Source organism: Stomoxys calcitrans, chromosome 1 (assembly GCF_963082655.1).
Source record: "Stomoxys calcitrans chromosome 1, idStoCalc2.1, whole genome shotgun sequence".
NCBI lineage: Eukaryota > Metazoa > Arthropoda > Insecta > Diptera > Muscidae > Stomoxys > Stomoxys calcitrans.
In genome coordinates, this window is record NC_081552.1 from 208,075,941 (window position 1) to 208,097,353 (window position 21,413).

At 39.9% G+C, this 21,413-nt stretch overlaps 1 protein-coding gene across 4 annotated transcripts in view; it reads left to right on the plus strand.

Annotated features, from left to right (window-relative positions):
* Window positions 1–21,413, plus strand: part of LOC106093173 (cell adhesion molecule Dscam2) — a 324,166-nt gene that overhangs the window by 229,964 nt on the left and 72,789 nt on the right. For all 4 annotated transcript variants that reach the window (XR_009398464.1, XM_059369629.1, XM_059369636.1 and 1 more), the window contains exons 14-16: window positions 817–959; window positions 1,048–1,209; window positions 15,466–15,610. Coding sequence is in view for 3 of the 4 variants with exons in the window: in XM_059369629.1 (XP_059225612.1) it covers window positions 817–959; window positions 1,048–1,209; window positions 15,466–15,610 (450 nt within the window). In the remaining variant the exon portion in view is untranslated. The remainder of the gene's footprint in view (window positions 1–816; window positions 960–1,047; window positions 1,210–15,465; window positions 15,611–21,413) is intronic.

Sequence of the window (21,413 nt, forward strand, 5' to 3'; positions counted from 1 at the left end):
TGGAGTCACGAATTAAGGCCCATTTCCCTCTAGAACGCATAGTTTAGGAGATGCAGCCATTTCAAAATTTTCATGCGAAATTTTGAAATTTTCGGTGGAGTCACGAATTAAGGCCCCTTTCCCTCTAGGACGCATAGTTTAGGAGATACAGGCATTTTAAAATTTTCATGCAAAAATTTAAAATTTTCGGTGGAGTCACGAATTAAGGTCCCTTTCCCTCTAGGACGCATAGTTTGGGAGATACAGTCATTTTAAAGTTTCCATGCGAAAATTTTAAATTTTCGATGGAGTCACGAATTATGGCCCATTTCCCTCTAGAAAGCATAGTTTAGGAGATACAGCCATTTTAAAATTTTCATGCGAAATTTTGAAATTTTCGGTGGAGTCACGAATTAAGGCCCCTTTCCCTCTAGGACGCATAGTTTAGGAGATACAGCCATTTTAAAGTTTTCAAGCGAAAATTTTAAAATTTCAAATAAAACCATACCAAAAATCTTGCCAAATGCCAAGATTCGGGCTAGCTGAACTTAAAACGCATTTACTTTTTTCGTTTAGTTAAAGTAAAAATAATTTCTGTTTTTTTTTCTACAAAATTTGCATTGATTAATCTCAACGATTATCTGATTTAAACGCTTTGCATATGCAGCTTAAATTTAATGGCCTATGTCCTTTATTTCGTTATTTTGTTTGCTGTTAAAGCAAACTTCAATACAAACTATAAAATGACATGGTTTATTATTAATCAATGCATCGCTCATTCGCCTCATGTTATGGTTTAATGTTAATGTGTCTGTTTTTTGCGTCGTCTATTTGCAGAGTCTCACACAGTGCTAAAGTGAATATTTACGGTTTGCCGCATATTCGTGAAATGCCAAAAATAACTGGAATATCGGGTCACGATTTAATTGTTAAATGTCCTGTAGCCGGTTATCCAATCGACAAGATACACTGGGAAAGAGGTAAGAGGACATTAAAACGCATTGCCTCTGGTGGAAAATTTTATGAAATCCTTGTTGGTTGTGTTTTTTTTTTTTTGTTTTCTTCCAGATGGCCAAACCTTGCCAATAAATCGCCGCCAAAGGGCCTACAACAATGGCACATTAATCATTGAACAACTGCAGAGACTGGAGGATGCGGGCACCTATACATGCATGGCGCAGAATAAACAAAAGCAAACTTCGCGAAGGAATGTGGAAATTCAAGTCTTAGGTAAGTTCAACAAGTGAAGGAAGGAGGTTAAGGCTTTAAATGGAAATAGCCAACTCACTGCATAGTCAAAACTGGATAAGTGAAATGCTAAAAATACCTTCATTTGGTAACACTTATCCGTAGTGTTCAGTTTAGCCTGGTTCGGAAAAGTGAAATGAGTTTCCAGTTAAGCGTTACACTAGTTTTGATTCATTTGCCAATTCCTTGAGTGACAATTTGATATTTCTGCCAACAATTAACAAGTAAAAAGGCATTAAGTTCAGCCGGTCCGAACTTTGGATACCCACCACCTCGGGTATATATGAAAAACCCCCTTTCGTCACAATCCGGGGAAAATTGGATATAAACATAGTCCGATCCAAACCATATTTGAAACGGATGTCGAAAGAACTAAGACTACTCACCGTTTCAAATTTCAGCAAAATCGGGTAATAAATAGAGCTTTTATGGGCTTCAGACCCTTTATCGGCAGATCGGTCTATATGACAGCTATATCTAAATATGGTCCGATCTGAACCACATTTGGGTCCTATGTAAGGAGGCGTAAAACTATTCACTGTTTCAAATTTCCACAAAATCGGTTAAAAAATAAAGCTTTTATGGGCTTTAGACCCTTTATTTGGAGATCGGTCTATATGGCAGCTATACCTAAATATAAGCCGATTTGATCCATATTTGGATCAAATATCAGGAGGCTTAAGACAACCCACTGTTTCAAACTTCCGCGAAATCGGGTAATAAATAGAGCTTTTATGGGCTTCAGACCCTTTATCGGCAGATCGGTCTATATGACAGCTATATCTAATTATAGTCCGATCTGAACCACATTTGGACCCAGTGTTAGGAGGCATAAAACTATTCAAAGTTTAAAATTTCAGCGAAATCGGTTGAAAAGTAAAGCTTTTATAGGCTTCAGACCCTTTATCGACAGATCGGTCTATATAACAGCTATATCTAAATATAGACCGATCTGAACCACATTTGGATCCATTGTTAGAAGGCGTCAAACTACTTATTTTTTTTAAATTTCAGCGAAATCGGTCAAAAAATAAAGCTTTTATGGGCTTCAGGCCCTTTATCGGGAGATCGGTCTATATGACAGCTATATCTAAATATAGTCCAATCTGAACCACATTTGGGTCAGATGTCGGGAGGCTTAAATTAACCCACTGTTTAAAATTTCAGCGAAATCGGTTAAAAAATAAAGCTTTTATGGGCTTCAGGCCCTTTATCGGGAGATCGGTCTATATGACAGCTATATCTAAATATAGTCCGATCTGAACCACATTTGGACCTAGTGTTAGGAGGCATAAAACTACTCAAAGTTTCAAATTTCAGCGCAATCGAGTAATAAAAAAAGCTTTTATGTCCTTCAGACCCTTTATCGGGAGATCGGTCTATATGACAGCTATATCTAAATATAGTCCGATCTGAACCATATTTGGGTCAGATATCGGGAGGCTTAAATTAACCCACTGTTTCAAATTTCAGCGAAATCGGGTAATAAAAAAAGCTTTTATGTGCTTCAGACTCTTACTCGGGAGATCGGTCTATATAGCAGCTATATCCAAATATGGTCCGATTTGGCCCGTTTAAGAACTTAGCCAATGTGCATAAAAAGGACGTATCTGTGCCAAGCTCAAAATCTCAATTCTTGAAGGCTGTTGAGTTATTAGAACAGACGGACGAATAGACGGACAGACGGATAGACGGACAGACGGACAGACACACGGACATCGTTAAATCGTCTTAGAATTTTAAGACGATCCGAAATATATACTCTGTAGGGTCGGAAACTGATATTTCTAAGTGTTGCAAACGGAATGACAAAAAAAAAATATACCCCCTTCCCTACGGTGGTGGGTATAAAAAAAATGTGATTTTTTTCCCATACAAATTACTCTTTTAACGACCAACCGTTTAAGTGCGAATTTTATTTAACGACCAACAATATTTGGGAAGAAAGCATGATTTTCAGATTTATGATTTTTTATTTACCAGCCTCAACAAATAAAAACCAAACACCAAGCACATGCTGAACTTTTTTGCGTGGAATAAACGAAAACTCTCAAAAGAAACTAAAAATGATGTGACTGAGTATTGCACTTAAGAGCCAATTTTGTGGCTGAAAAGCGAATCGGATTACTTCCTCTTTTTGACGGTTAGACACATTATAGATAAGTGCGAATTTCGCTTTGCTGCCATAAATAAGTCAAAACTACTGTATAAGAATAATAGCTATTGGGTTGCCCAAAAAGTAATTGCGGATTTTTTAAAAAAAAAGTAAATGCTTTTTTAATAAAACATAGAATGAACTTTAATCAAATATACTTTTTTAACACTTTTTGTCTAAAGCAAGCTAAAAGTAACAGCTGATAACTGACAGAAGAAAGAATGCAATTACAGAGTCACAAGCTGTGAAAAAATTTGTCGCCGACTATATGAAAAATCCGCAATTGCATTGAATAACTCCAAAAATGTATGGAACTTTCCATCAAGTTTTACTTTGGAGGGATTTTTCGCCAAAGCGCGTATTACAGTTATGTGGTTTCGATTGTCGTTGTGTTTCGAACGTTCGAAAACTCTGATGCTTTTCACAAACAGGCAGACGGACATAGGTCAATCGACTTTGTAATAGTTAAGATCACTTTTTATACCCACCACCATGAGATGGAGATATTCTAATGAAGTCATTCCGTTTGTAACACCTCGAAATATTGATCTAGGACCCCATAAAGTGTATATATTCTTGATCGTCTTGGCATTCTGATTCGAACTTGGCATTCTGATTCGAACCGCCTCCTCCCGATATCTAAAAATTATATAGCCTATGTTTTCTTCCAGACACAACGTACACAATCTATGAAAATTTTAAGAAAATCGGTTCAGCCAAGTATCATGTAGGCATAATGGATCTAATGGCATTTTTGAGGGGTGGCCTGACCCCCTATACTTCGATCTAATTTTGTATGCCAGATTCGAAGTCTATTTTCGAATACCTTTCATTTGAACCCCATATTAAAATAAACGTCCAATATGTCTGTTTGAGGGAGTTTTGTGGTTGGGGCGGCCCGGTGGGTACTTAAACTCAAATTTTAATACCACATTCGTATTCTACTCTCTAATACCTTTTATTTGATACTTATATTATCCCGATCGGTCCACTTTTGATTTTGGGTTGTGTTTTTGGCATAAGGGGAAGGGTCCGTCCCCCTTCCTATATTGACAAATTATATAGCCTATGTTTCCCTCCAGACCAACATACACAATATGCGAAAATTTCGAGAAAATCGGTTCTGCCGTTTTTCAGTCTATACGGAACAAACAAACCGAGTCCCATATATCCGTGATTGCCTAATGTGTCCATTTCGGGCGTTTTTGTGGGGGTGAGTTGAGCCCCTATACTGTATGCCAGATTCGTTATCTACTTCTGCATGCTTTTCATTTGATACCCATTTTGTGCCTGTGGTGGTGGTGTTTTGGGTGGTGTTTTTGGGGTAACGGTGGAGGGTCCGCCCCCGTCCGTTATCAATATATTATAAAGCCTATCCCTTTTTCCTGATCATATTCGTAATCTACTACCAAATACCTTTCATTTGATTCCCATATTGTCATGATCGTCAAATAAATTATTTTAAAGGGTTTTGGGGCTGGGGCGGTACCCCAGGAGCTTGGACGCAACTTTTATTATGAAATTCGTATTCTACTCTTGAAGACCTTACATTTGAATCCCATATTGTCCTGATCAGGTCCACTTTTATTTATGAGGGGGAGGGTCCGCCCCACTGAATTTTGGTCCAAATTGGTCCATATTTCGCTATATCTGCTATGGGGGCAAAAATTATGCATTTCTCACAGAATTACAACGAAAGGTGGTTTACATGTATACCCGAGGTGGTGGGTATCCAAAGTTAGGCCCGACCGAACTTAAAGCCTTTACTTGTTGTTGGAGACGACCGTAGTTCAGAGGTAAGCATGTTCGCCTATGCCGCAGAGTGACTGGTTTCGAATCCTTTTCAGTCCTGGTTATCCTCTCCTATTTCGGGCGACATTTATTAAGCACTATGCCTTATAAAAACTTCTCCCCAAAGAGGTGTCGGCGTGCGGTTCAGACTCGGCTATAATAAGGTGATCCCTAATGGAATGTTTGCAAATTTGCAATTTGAACCGTCGGTAAACACATTTGAGTTCTATAAGAATTCTTTCAGATTTCCGCTGTAGTTCGATAAGACACTTCGGAATGTACATCCGAATTATATGCCAGAATTCGGTCAGAAATCGAGAAGACAAGTCTCAACATCATTATTCGGTCAGAAGTTTTAACGACAACCCTCTCAAATTTCCCATAGTTTTGGTTCAGAATTCTGTAAACATTCTGTCAGAAACATCAGATTTCAGTCCGTTTTTCGTACCAAAGTCGTGTCAATTCCACTCCATATATTTTTCGTTAAGAGTTCGATCAGATTTGGGATCTGAATTCGTATAAATTTTCCTACTTTCGTACAGACTTCTGACCAAATTCTGAATGTTTGGTTCACTGGGAAGAGACTATCGAGCAACTGTTGTCTGACCCAATTCTGAATGTTTGGTTCACTGGGAAGAGACTATCGAGCAACTGTGGTGTGTGTGTTCCGCACTAACAGTCAGAAGGAGTTCAAGGTTCTTATTTCACAAGTTGCTGGGCTTTTTAGAGCGATCTGGATGGTTTAAAACGTTAGGAGCTAGAAGGCATTTTCCTTCTCCTGCTCCTGTGGTATCACAGTGGACATTAACCTCCAAGTGAGACTACCACTTAAACCCAACCCAACCTAACCTTACCGTTTTATTAATTGTTTACGAAAGTAGATCACCTTGGCTCAGTGGTATGTCCATCTTGGACTCTGAAGGCCTAGCTTCAAATCCCGGCGAGAACTTCAAAAAAAAACTTTCAGCCGTGGTTATTCCCTTACAAATCCCGGCGACAGTTGTGAGGTATTCAGCCACATAAAACTTCTCAACGAAACTTGCTGCTTGACAGCACGCCATTTCGATTCGGTTATAAGAAGAACATCACTCATTGATATGAGAGAAGTATCCCATGTTCCTTAAGCAATATTCGCAAATTTGCATTCACAAGCGGAATGACAAAGTTATTCAATCCCCCATCCTAAAAGGTTTTTATACCCTCCACCATAGGATGGGGGTATACTAATTTCGTCATTCTGTTTGTAACACCGCGAAATATGCGTCGAAGACGCCATAAAGCCGGACAGACATGGCTAGATCTAGCCTTTGTCTGTCCATCTGTCCGTCTAACTTTCGAAGGAGTAAAGCTAGTCGCTTGAAATACTTTTGATTAGCGTAGGTCGGTTGGGATTGTAAATGGGCCAAATCGGTCCATGTTTTGATAAAGCTGCCATATAAACCAATCTTGGATCTTGACTTCTTCAGCCTCTAATGGGCGGAATTCTCATCCGATTTGACTGAAATTTTGCACGTAGTTTTTGGTATCACTTCCAATAACTGTGCTAAGCATGGTGCAAATCGGTACATAACCTGATATAGCTGCCATATAAACCGATTTGGGGTCTTGACTTCTTCAGCCTCTAGAGGGCGCAATTCTCAATTTGATTTGACTGAAATTTTGCACATGGTGTTTTGGCATCACCTCCAACAACTGCGCTAAGTATGGTTCAAATCGGTCCATGTTTTGATATAGCTGCCATATAAACCGATCTTGGATCTTGATTTCTTGAGCCTCCAGAGGGCGCAATTCTCATCCGATTTGAAATTTTGCACGTAGTGTTTTGATACCACTTCCAATAACTGTGTTAAGTATGAATCCAATCGGTTCATAATCTGGTATAGTTGTCATATAAACCGATCTTGGATCTTGATTTCTTGAGCCTCTAGAGGGCGCAATTCTCATCCGATTTGACAGAAATTTCGCATGAGGTGTTTTGTTATAACTTCCAACAAGTGAGCTAAGTATTGTGCAAATCGGTTCATAATCTTGTATAGCTATCATATACACCGATATTGGATCCCGACTTCCTCAGCCTCTAGAGGGCGCAATTCTCATCCGATTTGACTGAAATTTTGCATGAGGTGTTCGTTATGACTTCCAATAACTGTGCTAAGCATGATGCAAATCGGTTTATAACCTGATATAGCTACCATATAAACCGATCTTGGATTTTGACTTCTTCAGCCTCTAGAGGGCGCAATTCTCATCCGATTTGACTGAAATCTTGCATGAGTTGTTTTGTTATGACTTCCAATAACTGTGCTAAGCATGATGCAAATCCGGTTATAACCTGATATAGCTGCCATATAAACCGATCTGCGGTCTTGACCTTTTGAGCCTCTAGAGGGCGCAATTCTCATTCGATTTGACTGAAATTTTGCATGAGGTGTTTTGTTATGACTTCCAATAACTGTGCTAAGCATGGTGCAAATCGGTTCATAACCTGATACATATATAATCGATCTTTAAATTGATACAGCTCCCATATAAACCTATCTCCCGATTTCGCTCCTACAAGGCGCAATTCTTATCCGAATGAACTGAAATATTACACAATGACCTCTACAATGTTCTGCATTTATTTGTGGTCCGAATCGGACTATAACTTGATATAGCTCCAATAGCATAACAGTTCTTATTCAATATTCTTTGTTTGCCTGAAAAGAGATACCGCGCATAAAGCTCGACAAATGCGATCCATGGTGGAGGGTACATACGATTCGTCCCGGCCGAACTTAACACGCTCTTACTTGTTTTCCATACTTGGATTATTCGCCTTTGAGGCTTTGGCAAAATTCTCAAAATGCTAAATACTAGGGAAACCATATGCACATAGTCATAAAGGAATCTTATTTTGGCTTCATAATAGAGCCACCAATATGTCCTGGGTGGTTGGGTGGTTGTTTGGTGGTTATGGCTTCAAGTAAGGTAAACATTTTTGAAATGTCAATGACTTCTTACTTAAATAGTCCGCAAATATGGCAATATAAAGAAAATGAGTAGAACAAAAACAAAACAAAAACAAATATTGCAGTAAATATTTGTATTATTTCTCTTTTTGCCAAGTGAGCCACAATCAAAACCTCATCAACAGCTGCCATCATTGGAGTGAAGAACACTCTTCACACATAGCAACGCGAAAGCAGCAACAGCGGCTGTTGGAATGCTGCTTCAGCATCTGCAGTAGTTACTAACTGCACAAAATAATCAGTCTTTTCAATTTTTGTCTGTACATACACACCCACACAGCGACAAACATGCATACCAAACCAAAGCCATAAGGACTGCCAGGACCCATTGAAGTAAGAAATGAGTGATGAGTATGATGGCTGAAATCACCATCACCATCATCGACTTCGTTCTCATTCTGCTTCTCGTCATCATTATCTTCATAGTCAACAGCACCATCAAAGTCATTTTCATTGCTATCATCGCCATTGTTGAGAATACAATTTGGGTTTATTATTGCTTTTGTTGTTGCAACTGCAACGCCAGTCAAGTATTGCATCATAACAGACACTAAGGATGGCTTGCAGTCTGGAAAGCTAATATTTTGTCTGATTATCCAGCTATCCACAATCCTAGAACCATGGATACAGTGGCAGGGGATAGAAAGTGTTCATTGTGCCTTAAGATAATTTCTTATTCTCCAAATTTGATAGAATTACTTAGAATGGCTTTGCAGTATTAACTGACACAAGATTCTCAGAAAAAATAGGGAAAGAGATTACCGAGAAGATAATGGGGGTATAATAATTTTGTTATTCCATTTGCAATAGCTGGAAATAGTGAACTTACGCTCGACGTACAGTGGGCCAAAGGGCGAAAAACTTGGAAATAATTGGAATAACCTGTTGATCAAAGTGGTAAAAAAATTTACTAGACATTTGTAAAGGGGGTGATAGGCTTTCAGCAAAGAGGCATTGTTGGTCTAGGAACTGTATGTAGTTTACATTTTTGCTATATGATTTTTTGAAACAGAATCGACCCGGCCTAATATATATACTTTAAATACATGGTCCTACAATTGGATATCATATTCGTTTTCTATACCCAAATACCTTTATTTGAGCCCCATATTGCGATGGTCAGTAAAAAATTGCTGTTTGTGGGGTATTTTGGGAAAGGGTTAGACCCCCAGAAAATTGGGGGTCTAACCCTTTCATTAAAGCCCCACATTGACATGGTCGATAAATATGCCCGCTTTAGGGGTGTTTTAGGGAGTGGGGTGGTCCCCCAATCGCTCAGCCCAGAAAATATATCGGCAACGTGCTCTATTCTCATATATTTGAACCTTTCATTAAAGCCCCACATTGACATGGTCGGTAAATATGCCCGATTTAGGGGTTTTTAGGGAGTGGGATGGTCCCCCAATCGCTAAGCCCTGAAAATATATCAGCAACGTGCTGTATTCTCATATATTTGAACTTTTCATAAGAGCCCCACATTGACATGATCGATAAATATGCCCGCTTTAGGGGTGTTTTAGGGAGTGGGGTGGTCCCCCAATCGCTTAGCCCTGAAAATATATCAGCAACGTGCTCTATTCTCATATATTTGAACCCCATATTGCTATTGGACTCAAAATTGGATATCAACTTCGCTTTCAAATCTCAAATACCATTCACATATTGAAAAGGCCAGAAAATATGTTCGATTTGGGGTATGGACCCTAAAAACAATGAACATCGAGCTCCACTGTCTTGAAGACCCAAATTGTCTTTGTGAGCAAATACGTCCTACTTGTAGGTTATTATGATGGTGGCACCTTCCCTAGACAGTTGGTCCCGAATGTTGATGTCAGATTCATGGTCTACTGCCAAATACCCTTCTTTTGAGCCATAGTCGGCCAACATGACCGGTTTGGGGGGTGTTTTAGGGGATGGGGCGGCCACTCAGTGACTTGACTTTGCAAATGTATATCAGATTCGTGTTCTACTCTAAAATACCTCAGCAAATACATCCTATTTGGGTGGTGTTACGGGATGAGGTGGCCCCATGTACACTTTTCCCGACCATTGATATTAGATTCTTGCTCTACTGCTTGCTTTACTGCCGAAGACCTTTCATTTGAGCCCCATATTGCTATGGTCGTAAATGTGTCTTCTTTGGGGGATGTTCTTGGGGATGAGCGGTGCCTCAAACACTTGGTCCCTCATCTGGATATCAGATTCGTATTGTATACTCAAATACCTTCATTTACACATTTCATTTAATTCCCAAATTGCCATGGTCAGTAAATAAGTCCTGTTTGGGGGATGTTACGGGAAAAGAGTTGACCCCCAGAAACTTTCAGATTCCTCCTTCACTCCCAAAGACCTTGCATTTGAGCCCCACATTGCTAAATTTGTCTTCTTTATGGGATGTTCTCGGGGATGGGCGATCCCTCAAGCACTTGGTGCCACATCTGGATATCAGATTCATATTCTACACTCAAATGCCTTTCATTTAAGCCCCATATTGCCATGGTCAGTATGTAAGTCCTGTTTGGGGGGTGTTTTGGGGAGGGGTGGACCCCCAGAAACTTTGTCCCAAATTTGAATATCAGATTCGTATATTCCTCGCAAATACCTGTCCCATATTGCCATGGTCGGTAAATATGTCCGATGTACTCGGGGATGGGCGGTCCCTCAAACACTTGGTCCCTCACCTGGATATCAGATTCGTATTCTACACTTAAATGCCTTTCATTTAAGTCCCATATTGCCATGGTCAGTAAGTAAGTCCTGTTTGGGAGGTGTTTTGGGGAAGGGGTGAACCCCCAGAAACTTTGTCCCAAATTTGGATATTAAATTCTTACTATACTCTCCAATACCTTTCATTTGAGTCCCATATTGGCATGGTTGGTAAATATGTCCGATTTAGGGGTGTTTTGGGGCGGCCTCCCAAACACTTGGTCCCATATTTGGATATCAGATTCGTATTCTACACTCAAATACCTTTCATTTAATCCCCATATTGCCATGGTCTGTAAATTAGTCCTGTTTGGAGGGTGTTTTGGGGGAAGGAGTGGACCCCCAGAAACTTTGTCCCAAATTTGGATAGCAGATTCGTATTTTACTCTCAAATACCTTTCATTTGAGTCCCATATTGCCATGGTCGGTAAATATGTTCGATTAAGGGGTGTTTTGAGGGTTGGGGTGGTCCCCCAAACACTTGGTCCGACAATTTAATATCAGATACGTTTTCTAATCTTAAATACCTTTCATTTGAGTCCCATATTGTCGTGATTGGTGTATATATATATTTGGTAGGCTTTGGTGTGGGGTGCCCCCCCTAGGTACCCCATCCGAAATTTGGATACCAAATTTTTGTTTAGAGGCTACTATAAGAGAGCACACGAAATTTCGCTTAAATCGCACCACTCATCGCCGAGATCTGGCTTTTCGGAAAATTAGGGTAATGGGGAGGGTCCGCTCCCCCTACAGATTTAAAAAAATTTTATATCCTATTTTCACCACGGGATCATTATGCACTATCAGTGAAAATTTCAAGAAAATCGGTTCAATCGTGTTTCAGAGTCTATAAGGAACACACAAACAAACATAAGAAGATACAGGGTTAGATAATGTCAAAGTTGACCACTTTCCACTTTTGATCTACTGAACGGATTCAAATGCCTTAGGACTCTAGAGACAGAGCTTGGTGAGGTCTCCATTATATACATTAACTATGCCATCATATACCATTAAGGGGGTATACTTGCTTTACTTTATTTGGCTATGAGAGAACATTTGTTCCACTAGCCGAATGTAGAATAGCGAATCTTCTGCGCTCTCTTCTAAAATCTCTGAAACGAAGTTTTGAGGTGCCTCCCATCACTTGATATTTCCATCGGGCTTTTTGGTCTTCTCGGTTTGCGTGTAACACCGTGTTTGCCTTCAAAAGACTTCTTTGCTGGAGCTTCTTCATCCATTCTGACAACATGACCCAACCAAAGCAGCCATTGCATTTCGATGCGTGTAACTATGCTATCGCCGTCATACAGCGCATGCAGCTCGTGGTTCATACGTCGCCTATATTCTCCATTATCGCAAACTGGTCCATATATTTTACGAAGAATCTTTCTCTCAAATACTCCAAGTACTGCCTCATCTGCTTTCACAAGTACCCATACCCCAGAACCATACAACAACACGGGTAGTATCAGTGTCTTGTATAGTGCAATCTTCGTCTGTCGAGAGGTGGCCTTGTTCCAAACTGCTTTTTGGCTCAGACATTGCTTGAAATACCTTTGAACGTAAAGGGGTATCGAAGGCGGCTTTGTAGTCAACAAAGAGATGGTAGGTGTTGATTTGCCTTCTCGGGTCTTGTCCAGGACTTGACGCAGTGTGAATATCTGGTCTAGGGTGGATTTACCAGGACTAAAGCCGCTTTGATAAGGCCCAATTATCTCATTGACTTTAGGTTTTAAACTTTCACACAGTATGCTCGAGAGTATTTTGTATGTGATGGGGAGGAGACATATTCCTCTGTTGTTGGCACATTCCGTCTTGTCTCCTTTCTTGTGTACGGGACATAGTATGCTGAGGTTACAATTATCGGGTATGCGTTCTTCTATCCAGATTGCACAGATAAGCTGATGCATACGCCTTATCAGTGTGTCGCCTTCGGTCATAAATAGTTCAGCGGATAACCCGTCGGCTCCTGCTGTCTAGTTGGGTTCTTTAGTTGGGTCACTGCTACTTGCACCTCAATCTGACTAGGAGGTAAACATTCTTTCGCACAGTACGCTCGAGAATATCTTGTATGCGATGGGGAGGAGACTTATTCCTCTGTAGTTGCCAAATTCCGTTTTGCCTTCTTTCTTGTGTACGGGACATAGTATGCTGAGTTTCCAATCATCCGGTATGAGTTCTTCTAGCCAGATTGCGGTCTTAAATGGATCAGCGGGTAACCCGTCGGCTCCTGCTGCCTTGTTAGGTTCTTTAGTCGGGTCACTGCTACTTGCACCCCATTCTGACTAGGAGGTAAACATTCTATACCATCATCAGGGATTGGTTCTGCGGTATCCTCTTCGCCGCCAACTTCGCACACTAGCAGTTGGGTAAAATGTTATTTCCATATCCTCAGCATGCTATGTGTGTTAGTTACTAGATTTCCTTCTTTGTCTCCGGAGGAGATTGTGCCTGCACCAAAGCCATCGGTTTGATGTTTAATAAGGATTATGAATAGTTTAATTTTAAAACATCAAAATTTGCCTTAATTTTTTTCAGTGTTTTCTTAATAACTCCTTCAATGTTTAAGCTTTATGCTGGAAATTTCACACAAATTATGCAAGTATAAGTATGGGCACAATGAAATAAGTAAAAGCTTGTCAAATTCGGCCGGGCCTAACCTTGGGAACCCACCACTTGGGATTCTGCTAAAAGTTTATACAAAGGATTTGGACCGTACATGACACGATTGTAAGAAGTCGTAAAAGAATACTACGTAAAAAATTTCAGCCCCGTCGGATAAATATTGAGGCTTCCAAGGGCTCAAGAAGTCAAATCAGGAGATCGGTTTATATGGGAGCTATATCAGGTTATAGACCGATTCGGACCGTACTTGGCACAGTTATCGGAACTCATAACAGAACATTACATGCGAAATTTCAGCCAAATCAGACAAAATTTGTGGCTTGTAAGTGCTCAAGAAGGGAGATCGGTTTATATGGGAGCTATATTAGACTATAGACCGATTTGGACCGTACTTGATACTGTTGTTGAAAGTCATAACAGAACACTATGTGCAAACTTTCAGCTAAATCGGACAAAAGTTGCGGCTTCCAGGGGCTCAAGAAGTCATACCGGGAGATCAGTTTATACGGGAGCTATATCAGGTTATAGACCGATTTGAGCCATACTACACACAGTTGGTGGATATAATAACAAAACACTATCTGGAAAGTTGTAGCGAAATTGGACAAAAATTGTGGCTTCCAGGGTCTCAAAAAGTCATATCGGGAGATCGGTTTATATGGGAGCTATATCAGGTTATAGACCGATTCGGACCGTACACAGTTGTTGGAAGTCATGACAAAAGAAATCGGGATATGTGTTCATATGGGAGCTATATCTGAATCTCAACCTATATGGCCCATTTGCAATCCCCAACGACCTACATCCGTTAGAAATATCCGCGTTAAATTTCTTGCAGCTAGCTCTACGCGCTCGACCGCTATCGTGATTTCCACAGACGGACATGGGATAATCGACTTAGAATGTCAAGGTGATCAAGAATATATATACCTTATGGGGTCGCAGAGCAATATTTCGAAGTATTACAAACGGAATGACTAGATTAGTATATTTATTATCAAAATGCGAGCTCTGTTAAGAAAGTTCATGGCGGGCTTCTACCGTTCCATCGACGATGCTCATTTTTGACTCCAAGCGTACGGCAATAAGCAGAATTTTAGATTTTTGAGTGAAGATCAGCCAGAAGCATTGCAAGAGCCAATGCATCCGGAAAAAGTCACAGTTTGATGCGGTTTATGGGCTGGTGGCATCATTGGAGCGTACTTCTTCAAAGATGATGAGAATCGTAACGTAACTGTGAATGGTGAGCGCTACTGTGAGATGATATCCAACTGTTTTTAAACAAGGTTTCAACAAGACAGTGCCATATGCCACATAGCATGCATAACAATGGACTTATTTCGAGGCGAGTTCAGTGAACATTTTATTTCACGTTCAGTACAGGTTAATTGAAAAACTTTCCTAAAGCTCTTAAAAAATTATCCCTTTATTTGGCCATTAAAAATCGAAACTGAATCACAATGCGACGTCTACTTGTTAAACCATAAACATTTTCAATTATAAACAATTTTATGTCCATTATAACATTACAGTTGTCCATAGGCCAAAGCCATAGATGAAAATCGAAGCAACTACCATAGCACCGGTAAGCCTAGCTTGCTATCAACTTAGCTACTGAGGTGCTTCGAAAGTAACTCCTCAACCATTTGTTTGCCATACCAAAGGCACTGTGCCACTCTGATGTGCACTTCAACACCAGACACTAAGTGCAATTGCAGCAACTTATAGACCAGACACCCATACACACACCGCAACATTGTGTGTGTATGGCACTAAACGTTTTAAAGCCCCTCAAATCATTATTTGCCTCAACCATCGTTACTAATGAGTTGTGATTTTGTCCGGTCGTTATAAAATTTTTCTTTGCCCAATTTATCCTTATTGTGTTGTATTATTCTCCTTACCATTTCATTTATTTTCTTCCTTTTATCTTCTATAACTTTACAGTGCCGCCAAAAATAATGCCCATTCAAGCAATGACCAATATGCTGAGAGAGGGTATGCGGGCAGCAATATCATGCCAAATACTGGAGGGTGATTTACCAGTCAGCTTTAGATGGGAGCGCAATGGAAAACCTTTAATCGGAACTGGGTAAGAGTTTATTGAGAATAAATTTAAAATTGAGAGCTTTAAAAATATGATAACGCAGCTATTTGAGCTTTTTTGTACGAAATTATGCCCCGCGGGGTAACTGTAGAAAGAAAAACGATATTTAAACTACTTTCTGCTTTGGAAAAGGGTACTTAAACTACCGTTTCCTTTTAAAAAGGGTAATCAAACCACCTTTTCTTTTGTGAAAGAGCACTTAAACTACGCTTCTCTTTGAGAAACAATACTAAAAGCACCCTTTTGCTTTGAATAAGGAATCTAAAACTAACCTCTTCTTTGAGAAAGGAATCTAAAACTATTTTATACTTTGGGAAAGCAATCTGAAACTAACCTCTTCTTTGAGAAAGGGATCTAAAACTACTCTATGCTTTGAAAAATTTTCTAGAACTACACTTTTCTAAGGAAAAAGGTAATAATCTACACTTTTAACAGAGAAAGGCTGCTAAAACTACCTTCCCGTGGGAAAATGGTACCAAAATACCTCCTCCATAGGGAAAAAGGTACTAAAACTACCAGTTTTATAGCGAAAGGGCACTAAAACTACTATTTTCATAGCAAAAGGGTACAAAAACTACCCTTTCCATAGAGAGACGGTACTAAAACTACCCTTTCCATAAGGAATGGGTACTGAAACTACCTTTTCCATAAGCAAAGGGTGCTAAAACTACTATCCATAGAGAAATGGAACTAAAACTACCCTTTCCATAAAGAATGGGTACTGAAACAACCTTTTCCATAGGCAAAGGGTGCTAAAACTACTCTTTCCATTGACAATGGTGCTAAACCTACGCTTTCCATAGGAAAAGGGTGCTAAAACTACCCCTTCTTTTGTGAAAGGGCACTAAAACTATCCTTTCCATAGGGAAAGGTCCCTACACTACCATTTCCTTTGGAAAAGGTTACTAAAACTACCCTTTCTGTTGGGAAAGGGTACTTAAACTACGCTTTTCTTTGGGAAAGAGTATTGAACCTACGCTTTGCTTTGGGAAGGGGTACTAAAACCCCCATTTCCTTAAGGAAAGGGTACTAAATCTACCATTTCCTTAGGGAAAGGGTCTTAAACTACCCTTTCTTTTGGAAAGGGTACTAGAACTACCCGTTACTTTGGGAGAGGGTACTAAACCTTCGCTTTCCATTGTGAAAGGCTGCTAAAACTACCCGTTACTTTTGGGAAAGAGTAATAAAACTTTTCTTTCCTTAGGAAAAGGGTAAAAAAACTACCATTTCCTTCGGGAAAGGGTGCTAAAACTACCCTTTCCTTATGCAACGGGTACAAAAATTAGGCTTTCCTTATTTCTAGTACCCTTTCCCTATTGAAAAATTACTACAGCTACCCTTTCCTTAGGGAGCGGTTACTAAAACTATTCTCTCCTTAGTTCTAGTACCCTTTCCCTATTGAAAAAGTACTACAAATACACTTTAATTAGGGAGCGGGTACTACTAATACTCTTTCCCTAGGCAACGGGTAATAAAACTACCTTCTCCCTTAGAAAAGGGTACCAAACTACACTTTCCTCAGAGAAAAGGAACCAAAACTACCCTTTCCTACCATTTCCTTAGGGAAAGGTTACCAAAACTACCCTTTTCGTATAAAAAGGGTACCAAAACTACCCTTTTTTACGGAAAGTGTACTAAAACTTCCCTTACCATAGGGAAAGGATACCAAAGCTACCCATTTCTTAAGGAATGGGTATCACAGCTAGCCATTTCTTAAGGAAAGGGTACCAAAGTTACCCTTTCCTTAGGGAAGGGTACCAAAACTACCCCTTTCTTAAGGAAAGGGCACCAAAACTACCCTTTCGTTAGGGAAAGGGCGCCAATGCTACCCTTTCCTTAGGGAATAGGTACCAAAATTTCCCTTTCCTTGGGGAAAGGGTACCAAAACTACCCTTCCCCTAGGAAAAAGATACCAAAACTACCCTTTTCTTAGGGAAAGGGTACCAAATTTACCCTTTTTTAGGGAAATTGTAACAAAACTACCCTTTTCATAGGGAAATGGTACTAAAGCTACCCATTTCTTAAGGAAAGGGTTCTAAGGGAAAGAGTAAACTACCCTTTTCTAAGGGAAAGGGTACCATTCTTATATTTCCGTATAAAAAGGTACCAAAACTATCCTTTCCTTCGGGAAAGGGTACCAAAACTATCCGTTCCTAGGAGAAAGGGTCCCAAAACTTCCCTTTCCTAAGATAGATGGTACAAAAACTACCCTTTCCTTAGAAAAAGGGTACCAAAACTACCCTTCCCATATAAAAGCGTACCAAAAATACCTTTTCCTTTGGGAAAGGGTCCCAAAACAACCCTTTCCTCAGTGAAAGGGTCCCGAAACTACCCTTTCCTCAGAGGAAGGGTACCAAGACTATCGTATCCTTAGCGAAAAGGTATCAAAACTACCTTTTGTTACGGAAAGTGTACCAAAACTACCCTTTCCATAGGGAAAGTGTACTAAAGCCACCCATTTTTTAAGGAAATGGTTCTAAGGGAAGGAGTAAACTATCTTTTCCTAAGGGAAAGGGTACCAGTACTACCCTTTCCGTACAAAAGGGTACCAATACTACCCTTTCCGAATAAAACGATACCAAGCTACCAAAGGTTTCCACAGGGAAGTGTCCCAAAACTACCCTTTCCTACCAAAACTACACTTTTCTTAGGGAAAGGGTACCAAACTACCCATTCCCTTAGGGAGAGGGTACCAAAACCACTTTTTTTACTAAAGTGTACGAAAACTGCCCGTTCCATAGGGAAAGGTTACTAAGGCTACCCATTTCTTAAGGAAAAGGTTCTAAGGGAAAGGGTACCAAAACTACCCTTTTCTTAGGGAAAGGGTACCAAAAACCACTTTTTTTACGAAAGTGTACGAAAACTGCCCTTTCCATAGGGAAAGGTTACTAAGGCTACCCATTTCTTAGGGAAAAGGTTCTAAGGGAAAGGGTAAATTACCCTTTCCTAAGGGAAAGGGTACCGAAACTACCCTTTCCTCAGAGGAAGGGTACCAAGACTATCCTATCCTTAGCGAAAGGGTACCAAAACTACCTTTTGTTACGGAAAGTGTACCAAAACTACCCTTTCCATAGGGAAAGTGTACTAAAGCCATCCATTTTTTAAGGAAATGGTTCTAAGGGAAAGGGTAAACTACCTTTTCCTAAGGGAAAGGGTACCAGTACTACCCTTTCCGTACAAAAGGCTACCAATACTACCCTCTCCGAATACAAGAATACCAAAACTACCCCTTCTCAAAAAAAGGGTCCCAAAACTACCCTTTCCTCAGGGAAAGGGTACCTATACTACCCTTTCCGTCTAAAATGTTCCAAAACTACCCTTTCCTTAGGGAAAGGGAACCAAAACTACCCTTTTCTTAGGGAAAGGGTTTCAAAACCATTCTTTTTTTACGAAAGTGTACGAAAACTGCCCTTTTCACAGGGAAAGGGTACTAACACTACCCATTTCTTAAGGAAAAGTTTCTAAGGGAAAGGGTACCGAAACTACCCTTTCCGTATAAAAGGCTACCAATACTACCCTTTCCGAATACAAGGATACCAAAACTACCCTTCCTCAGAGAAAGGGTCCCAAAACTACCCTTTCCCCAGGGAAAGGGTACCTATACTACCCTTTCCGTCTAAAATGTTCCAAAACTACCCTTTCCTTAGGGAAAGGGTACCAAAACTACCCTTTTCTTAGGGATAGGGTTTCAAAACCATTCTTTTTTTTACGAAAGTGTACGAAAACTGTACCCATTTCTTAAGGAAAAGGTTCTAAAGGAAAGGTTAACTACCCTTTCCTAAGGGAAAGGGTACCGAAACTACCCTTTCCGTATAAAAGGGTACAGAACTACCTTTTCTTTAGGAAAAGGTCCCAAAAGCTACTCTTTCCTTAGTAAGGGTACCAAAGCTACCCTTTTCTTAGAAAAGGGTACCAAAGCTACCCTTTTCTTAGAAAAGGGTACCAAAGCTACCCTTTTCTTAGGAAAGGGTACCAAAGCTACCCTTTTCTTAGGAAAGGGTATCAAAACTGCCATTTTCTTAGGGAAAGGGCATCAATTCTTCCCTTTCTGGGGGAGAGGGTACCAAAACTGCCATTTCCTTAGGGATAGGGTACCAAGACTTCCCCTTCCTTAGAGAAATTGTACCAAAACTACGCTTTCCTTAAAGAAAGGGTACCAAAACTAACCTATCCTTTGGGAGAAAATACTTAAACCAGCTTTTCCGTTGGGAAACGGTAAACTTCTCTTTTTTTGAAAGGGTATTATAGCTAGTTTTTCCTTTTTGAAAGGGTACTTAAGGCTTTTCCCTTGGGAAAGGCTACCATAGCAACCCTTTCCTTAGGAAAATTGTACCAGAACTACCCTTTCCTTAGAGAAAGGGTACAACCCTTTCCAAAAGGAAAGGGTAACCAAACTACCCTTTTTGAGAAAGGGTACAGAAACTACGCTTTCCTCAATGAAAGGCCACCAAAAATACCCTTTCCTTTGGGTAAGTGTACTTAAACTAGTGTTTCCGTTGGGAAATGGCGGTTAAACTAGCCTTTCTTTTTTGATAGGGTATTATACCTAGTCTTTCCTTTGGGAAATTAGTACTAGCCTTTCCTTTAGGAAATGTTACTGAAACTAGTTTTTACTCTGTGAAAGGCTACTAAAACTGGCCGTTTCTATTAGAAAAGTTACCAAAACTATGTTTTTCTATACTTTCCTATGCGAAAGGGTACTAAAACTACCCCTTCTAGGGTACTACCCTCTAAAGGGTACTAATGCTAGCCTTTCTTTTGGGAGAGATTACTTAAACTACCTTTGCCTTTGGGAAATGCTTTTAAAACTACCCTTTGCTTTGGGAAAGTGTACTATAACTATCTTTTCTATTGGGAAACGTAATGAAACTACACAATGGAACTACTAGTACCAAAAATACCGTTTCATTTGGTAAAGCTTTTTAAACTACCCTATTTTGTGGGATAGGGTACTTGAACTACCCTGTCCTTTAAAAAATCGTACTAAAACTACCCTACCTGGGAAAGAGTACTTAAACTTATTTTTCCTTTACGAATGATACTTGAAGGACATTTTTTTTTGGGAAAAATGGGTAAAACAACAGTCTTTGTGAGTTAAGTACTTCTTTATTGGTTTAAATGTTAAATGCGATATCGGAAAACATCGCAACTATTCTTTACTTTCCTTTAGACCTGTTGACAAGGCTTTAAGCATTATTGCGTCTTGGATATCTGAAAAAATGTGTTTACGGCATCTTATGGCAAGACTGCGTGGTCCAAGATACTAGGAGATTGAGAAGAATTAGACTCTTTCACTGAGATTTCGGCAATCAGAGGGATAAAAACGCATTACATGTTGTCTCTTCAACAGATGCACAAAATCATGTGCAGTACGAAAGAAGTTTAATTTGCTACAGAAAGAATGTCTGTCATTAAACAAAAATACATGCATTGGGAAAAGTACAGCTAATAGACAGGGTTGTCGAGCGTGGTTTCCAATTTGCATCTCCAATCATTGAGCTCGTCTCGAAAGAGAAACAAACAAAAAATTGTAAAATGTAACGATCTTCGCCCCAACAGGCAGAAAACTTGAAAAATGAAAAATTCAGCCGGCCGGGTTCAAACCTGGGCACACGGAGCAACAGCGAAAGCCGTTGCCGTTGTCCAACAGATGCACAAAATCATGTGTAGTACGGCAGAAGTGTAATTTGCCACAGAAAGAATGTCTGTCATTAAACAAAAATACATGCATTGGGAAAAGTACAGCTAATAGACATTTCCATCTCCGATCATTGAGCTCGTCTCGAAA